The sequence below is a fragment of the Vigna angularis genome, chromosome 8, assembly GCF_016808095.1.
Source record: "Vigna angularis cultivar LongXiaoDou No.4 chromosome 8, ASM1680809v1, whole genome shotgun sequence".
NCBI classification, from domain to species: domain Eukaryota; kingdom Viridiplantae; phylum Streptophyta; class Magnoliopsida; order Fabales; family Fabaceae; genus Vigna; species Vigna angularis.
The window spans coordinates 33,459,087-33,466,978 of record NC_068977.1 but is presented as its reverse complement, the minus strand read 5'-3'; the positions used below and the strand labels follow the sequence as shown (position 1 = coordinate 33,466,978).

Sequence of the window (7,892 nt, the reverse complement as noted above, 5' to 3'; positions counted from 1 at the left end):
CAGAATCCAATTTGATTTCTACGCGAGTTCGTCCTCCGCAATAGACGCAACCAGAAAGCAAATTGTGCCTCCATGATTCAATCTTCTCCACCCCAACCTGCACACAGAATCCAAAACTCAAAAATCACAGAAACCAAACTCAAAAATCCTTTTAATGGTGCCTACCTCCATTGACGCGGACGAGTTCTTTCCTTCCTGGCAAGACACGGGCTGGTTTTCCCCTTTCCCCCCTCTGAAGAACCCTAATATGGACGCTAGACGCGGGCTGGAGACGCAACTCGAGAGGACGGTAGGAGAGAAAACAGAGATGGTGAGGGAGATCGAGGAATTCTCGCTGCCGCTGCGTCCTTGCTGTTGTTGTGTCCTCGCCGTCGCCGCGTCCTCTTCGTCGTCGCGTCCTCGCCGTCGCCGCGTCCTCGCCACCGCTGCGTCCACCATCGTTTCTCTCTCGCCGCACAGGAGAAGAGGAAAGGTGCTAGGTTTTTGGGGAAAAGCTTTGGAAGAGGAGAGGCACTACCCAGAGGCTAGGTTTATCTGGATTTAAGTTCCCACAGCCCAAGCCCAATATGCCTCGGGTCCATCTGTCAACCGAGGCAATATCTTTGCTGCATGAGGTTTATGCCTCGGTTCACCTTGGAAACCGAGTCAATATTTTCTTTAGACACCGGTTGCTTAACAACCGAGGCATATAGTATTTTTAAAATTACGATATTGCCACCGTGTTTTGATATGCTTCGGTTCAATAAAAACTGAGACATAATCTATGAGTTAAAAATGTCTTTTTTTACTAGTGTAGCAAGATCTAATGCTGAAGCAGAATTCAGAGGCATGACACTAGGTGTATGTGAACTTTTGTGGATTAAAAATGTGCTATTAGAATTGGGCTTTAAACCAAATAAAGCTATGAATTTGTACTATGACAATACGTCGGCTATAACAATTGCTCAGAATCCTATGCAACATGTTAGAACAAAGCATGTGGAGATTGATAGATATTTCATCAAAGAGAAGCATGAAGTTAGAATAATTTCTTTTTCTTTTGTAAGATCATAATTGCAGTTGACTGATGTTTTTCATCAAAAAAATGTCAAAAAGATTGTTTATTGAGTTTGTATTCAAATTGGTAACATACTAGAAATTAAGACACTTATATATATATATATATATATATATATATATATATATATATATATATATTACTTTACTCTTTAAAATAATAAATAAAAATTATTCTTTTAAACCTTTTTATAAAATAAAAGTAATGATATTTAATTTTTTTTCTTTTTTTAAATATTAAATAGCAATAAATATTAACATTAATTTGACTTTTAATAAATATAACGGTTCAGTTAAAGAAAGTTAAACCCATAATCTTTCACACTATCTTTCCTAACATTTATTATTAAGTCATTCTCCTTGATAATTTTTTCTTATTGTACAATTTTCTTCCTCTTACAATTCAATATCTAATTTTAAGCTTAAATAAACCAAGTCATAAACATTTAAACTTTAATTTGAAAAGATTGTAATACAATTCTATTATTTGATTTTAAATTAATAAAATTCAAATTAGCTTTGTTTTACACAACATAAATAATATGTTATTGCAATTATTTAAATTGTGATAAGATTTTTTTAAAAAAAATATTATGTTTAAATATTCAATAGAAATAAATATAAACATTATTTTTAAAATAAGTACAATAATTAGTTACTATTTTAACTTGTCCAGTGGAGATTAGACCCGCAATCTCTCACATCTTTCTTTTTACCTTTTATCATTGCATCACCCTGTATATTTTTATTCTTTTTTGTTGTTGTATAATTTTCTTCCTCTTACAACTTAATATCTAATTTTAATTAAAAAAACAAATTATAAGCATCATCTAAACTTTACTTTACAAAATATGGATTTAAAATAGAGTAATACAATTCAATTATTTGATTTTAAATCAATTAAATTCAAATTAGTTTTTCTAACAAAATATAAATTATGTTATTTCAATTCAACTTTTATATGGCTCTTAATTTCAAGTTAATTTAATTTTAATTATTTGGATTGTGATAAGATTTTTTTAAACAAAAATAATATATTTAAATATTTTTTATTTTTCTTTATTTAAATATTAAATTGCAATAAACTCTTTTAATTTATAAATTATACAGTGCGAGAGTTAAATCATAATCTCTCAATATATGCTTCTTGCAAACTTTTATGACTAAGTCACTTTCCATACTAATTTTTTTGTTATATTATATTTGAATATTAAATAGCAATAAATGTAAACATTCATTTAACATTTAATAAATACATTTGTTCACTTACTATTTTTCATTTGATTTTTAATTAATACTTTTTTTCAGTTACTATTTTAATTTCTATAATAAGAGCATTGAACACACTCTTGAAACCTCTTTTATAATCTTTATCACTAAACCATCCTCCATATTATTTTTTTTTGTTATTATACAATTTTATTCCTCTTACAACTCAATATCTAATTATCTTTCTTAAATGTACAATGAAATTTTATAAAATTACACCTATGACTAATTGAAGATAAAATGTACATTTATTAAATGTACAGTTAATATTTGTAATTAAATTTTTTATATTAATTGTATATATGATAAATTTTTAATATGTAATTAATTGTATAATTAATATAAAAAATAGTGTGCTATATAATAGGAAATATACTCATGAAATAGCAGTGGACTTTTTTTCATTCATGATTTTTCAGTGTCAAATTGTTTACTGACACACCTGTTATTTCAAAGGGTTGATCATAAAGAAAAAAAACAAACAAACATTTAATAATTTAATATATTAATATTTTAATTTAAACTGTTGATATACATTTATTAAAATTATCTTTCATTCTCATCAGTTTTGATTTTTTTCTTTTTTTTTTTATATATACCCAAAGCAACAAATTTATTCTTCACCCAAAGAAGAGTTAGCAAACACAAAACAATCACATTAACTCTTCATTATGTTGAGATCCTTCTTCACTGTTTTCTTAGCCCTCTTTCTTCTCTTTCAAACACACACAAAAGTTTTCACAATTTTCCTCACACACTCATCCAATGAAAATCATATACTTTCAATAAAAAATATTTTTACTAATTTATTATTTATTTATTATTATATTAACATTGTAACTGAACTTACAATCTTGTCTCTTGCTTTTAACAGTGCCCAAGCCTTGGGCTTCAGCAGGGATAACAATAGCCAACAATTGTTCCTATCCAGTCTGGCCAGGAATTCAGTCCAGTCCAAAATACCCTGTCGTGGCCCGCGGGGGCTTTTTCCTCCCTCCTAACACGGAGCAGTGGGTTGATTTTCCCGAGATCTGGTCAGGCAGTATTTGGGGCCGCTTGGGCTGTAATTTTGATGTCGCGGGCCGTGGCAAATGTGTCACCGGAGACTGTGGCAACGGCCTCTACTGCAACGGGCTCAGCGGTGCCCCGCCGGCCACCATTCTTAGACTCTCTATGCAACTTGATCAAGAACTCTACAATGTCCCCATCACCATAAAATCATTCACAGGCCCAGATGATTCTAAGTGTGGGATTGTGGGCTGTACCAAAGACCTCAACACTGTGTGCCCTGCTGCCCTGCAGGTGCGCTCAAGGGACAATAAGAGTGTAGTCGCGTGCAAGAGTCCATGTGGAAATGCAAAGACATGTGGGCCCAACCAATATTCTAAAATCTTCAAGAAATATTGTCCTAAAGCTTATACCTATACCTTTGATAAAACCCCTTCTAGTGTTGTTCCTTGTGCCAATGTTGGTTATGTGATCACTTTCTGTCCTACAAAAAAAATGAAAGTGAACCTTGTTATCAACATATAAGTCATTTTAGACACAATGAGTTTAGAAATTCAGAAAAAAATAAGGAAAAAAAATTACAAAAACAATTCTCCAAGATCTATAAAAAAGACTTAAAAAAAATATAAATACCATATTGAATTTGGTGACCCTCTACACAAGTTTAAACGATTCCTAAACACTCTAAGGCGCTGAGAAACATCTAAAAACAGACCTTTAACTTGAATTGACCACTCCAAACCCAAATTGATCCTTTCTAAACTACCTAAACTCACTTCTATCACTTCCTACCCCAATTTTACTGATTTAGATGCTTAAACAAGTCATAATTGGCCTATTATCATACCAAAAATGTCCCGAAAGAGTTTATACCACTCATACCAAATTCCACTACTCAAAACCCCCATTTTTACACTAAAACACCCTATGACTTCAACATAGCACTATCCCTTTGTTTCCCTAACAGGTTTCAATCTAACAACACCTCTAACAAGTCTCAAATTATCTCATCATAGCACCTGAAGAGTTACTTTCTTACCTAGCCTTTTTTTCTCAACCTCACTCATCCAAACCCCCTTTTTAGACTTAAAACTCAAGAATTTGACCACTACTCATCCCAAACACTTTAAATTTAGTTTCAAACAACAATACAATTTCATCACACACATTCATGACAACATAGAACCTCAATTTCACACCATTCCAATTATACACACATCAAACTACCAAATATCATTATTTAAACATAGAAAATACTATGCATTTAATTCATCATATTATTCTCATAGATACTATTTTAGCACGACAAACATAATCGAAGCAAGTTCTAGCTTCACTTACCTCATAAAGAACTGCCCAACTCTAAAGAACGTCCTATCGCTGGCTTTGAAACGCAAGAAATTTCTAGATGAACGTACGAAACACCATATTAAAAGCGGACAAAGTCCTTAGGACTTTAGATTAACCAATAATTAGTAGAAGAATCAAGATTACACATACAAGAACACTTGCTTCTTCCAAAAACATATTAAGAACGAGAAAGGAAAAATGAGTTGAAAATTACTTGCTCTATGACATAAATTGATTGGCTTGAAATGTACACCTTGTCGTCGTGATCGATTAGATACCTCCTGATCGTGAAAGAGATGACTCAAAAATTAAAACTCTTAGAGAGAATGTAAAGAACTCTAAAACGTTTTAAAATAATAAAACTCATTTATAATAAAATCATTTATAACTAAACAATTTAATATTAAAATAACTTAGTCTTATGGTTTAACTATTTTCACTTTTAAAACATTGAGAGTTTACAAATTTCATTCATTCTAACTTTTATTTTAAATAATAATATACATTTTATTATAATATATTTTATATAAATTATATTTTATTTTAAAATACTTTAATGATTAAAAATAAAATAGTAATCTTTTAATTTTATCAATTAATATATTTTTTTAATCTATCAAATGTATTTCATCACTAACCCATTTTTATAAACTTTTATTTCAAATATATCCATTTTTTCATCATCTTTTTCTATATCCATATTACTTCATTTTCATCTTTCTTTCCCTTCAATTAAAACATTAATATATCAAATATACCTCATCACTAACCCATTTTCATAAACTTTTATCTCATATGTCTTAAATTTTCACCCTTTTTTCGTAAATCTAAATTACTTCACTTTCATCTTCTTCTTTTTTTCTCAAATCTATCTTTAAATATCAAACATAAGAAGATAACATTAAAATGAAATTATGTGTTTTTCTTAAATCATAAATACTTTATTTATATTAAAAAATTTAACATAATAAATAAAATAAATTTAGCATTTCTAATAACAAAAATATAATAAAAAATCAATACATATTCCCTAGAAAATTTAGTGTTATTTTGTTGCTTATGAGTCTATAACTAATTTTTGTAATTGAGAAATTTATTTTTATATTTTGACATGTGATTAGTTATATAATTAAATATATTGATTTATTTTGTTTTATTTGATATTGTTATTATATCAAATTAGTCTTAATTTAGCATGTGAAATTAATACGAAAATTATATATTGTTTTCAAATTTTTTTAAGAAATTGTATTTTCTAAAAATTATTATAGAAGAAAACAATAATAATAATAATAATAATAAGTTTAGTGAATTAAAATTCATTAACATACTTCTCTTATCTATACCTATACATTCAAATTATAATTTATAAAGTGATAAGGCTTTTCAAAACAAAAGTATTATATTTAATTTTTTTCTTTCTTTAAATATTAAATAGCATTAAATGTAAACATTCATTTGACTTTGTAACGGTTCAGTTGCTATTTTGAAGAAAGTTAAACCATATTAAATAGCAATAAATGTAAACATTCATTTGACTTTTAATAAATGTAACTGTTCAGTTGCTAATTTGAAGAAAGTTAAACCATATTAAATAGCAATAAATGTAAACATTTAACTTTGTTATTGTAAAATTTTCTTTCTCCTACAATTCAATATCTAATTTTAAACTTAAATAAACCAAGTTATAAACATTTATTAAACTTTAATTTAAAATGATTGTAATACAATTCTATTATTTGATTTTAAATTAATAAAATTCATTTTTTTACACAACATAAATAATATGTTATTTCAATTCAAGTTTTAGATGGTTTGGACGGGATTTAAATTTAATTTAATTTCAATTATTTAAATTGTGATAAGATTTTTTAAAATAAAAATATTGTGTTTATAAATATTCAATAGAAAATATAAACATTATTTTTAAAATAAATACAACAATTAGTCACTGTTTTAACTTGTATAGTGGAGATTAAACCTACAATCTCTCGTATCTTTTCCTTTATCATTGAATCACCCTCCATATTAATTTTTTTTTACAATTCTCTTCTTCTTACACTTCAATATCTAGTTTTAATTTAAAAAAAAAAACAAATTATAAATATCATGTAAAATTTAATTTACAAAATATGGATTTAAAATAGAGTAAACTACAATTCAATTATTTGATTTTAAATCAATCAAATTCAAATTAGTTTTTCTAACAAAATATAAATTATGTTATTTCAATTCAACTGTTAGATGGCTTGAAATGGATTTGAATTTAATTTAATTTTAATTATTTGGATTGTGATAAGATTTTTTAAAACAAAAATAATATCATAATTTGTTTATGCAAAACTAATTCAATATTTGGCATCTTACTTTTAAAAGTGAAATAAATAAAATAAGATAAGTAACAACTTATTCTGTCATGTATTTGTTAAAATAACTATTTTGACCATTTTAAATATTCACATGTTATTTATTCAAATTGGTAATTTTAAGTTATATTTATAAACATTTGAACAAATTATATATATTTTTAAAATACATGTAAAAAGTAAGTGAAAAATACAATGTAATTAAAAAATATAACAAATTACCGGTCATAAAAGAACTGAGCAAGAGAGACATACATTAGAGTCATAAAAGGATAGTCATTAAAGCAGTAACAAATTGTCTTATTTTAATTTACAAATACAGACACTTTTTTATTTAATAATCTAATTTTGCGCAAAAATATCTAACTTGATAATCGAAATGTTTGTTGTACGACCACCCACGTTAAACCTTTGACTATGAGAGTACATCGATAAGAAGCCACGCGGTTGGAGTTTCGGCAGCAATGATCCTCAATCCACTCCATAAGTAAAAACAATTTATGTTAAAATTTTGACATGAATTTAATCAAACACATAACATATACCGATACAAAAATTTCAATTATCAATAAATAAACAATACACATACTTATTTATTAAATAAAATACTGAAATATAAAAGGTAATTAAAAATTTCTAAAACATGTAACTATAATCCTATGTTATTTATGAATAACATTTAAAATTATTTTTTTAATCAAATTGTTAATTATCTTTCTTAAATGTACAATTAAATTTTATATAATTATACCTATGACTAACTGACGATAAAATGTACGTTTATTAAATGTACAATTAATATTTGTAATTAAGTTTTTATATTAATTATATATATGATAAATT

At 27.0% G+C, this 7,892-nt stretch overlaps 1 protein-coding gene across 1 annotated transcript; it reads left to right on the top strand.

Annotated features, from left to right (window-relative positions):
• The first annotated feature begins 247 nt into the window (after positions 1-247).
• Positions 248-3,858, top strand: LOC108344011 (thaumatin-like protein). Its single transcript, XM_017582473.2, has 2 exons — positions 248-479; positions 3,200-3,858. Exons 1-2 carry the CDS (start codon positions 248-250, stop codon positions 3,856-3,858), a joined length of 891 nt encoding a protein of 296 aa, XP_017437962.2.
• Positions 3,859-7,892: the final 4,034 nt, after the last annotated feature.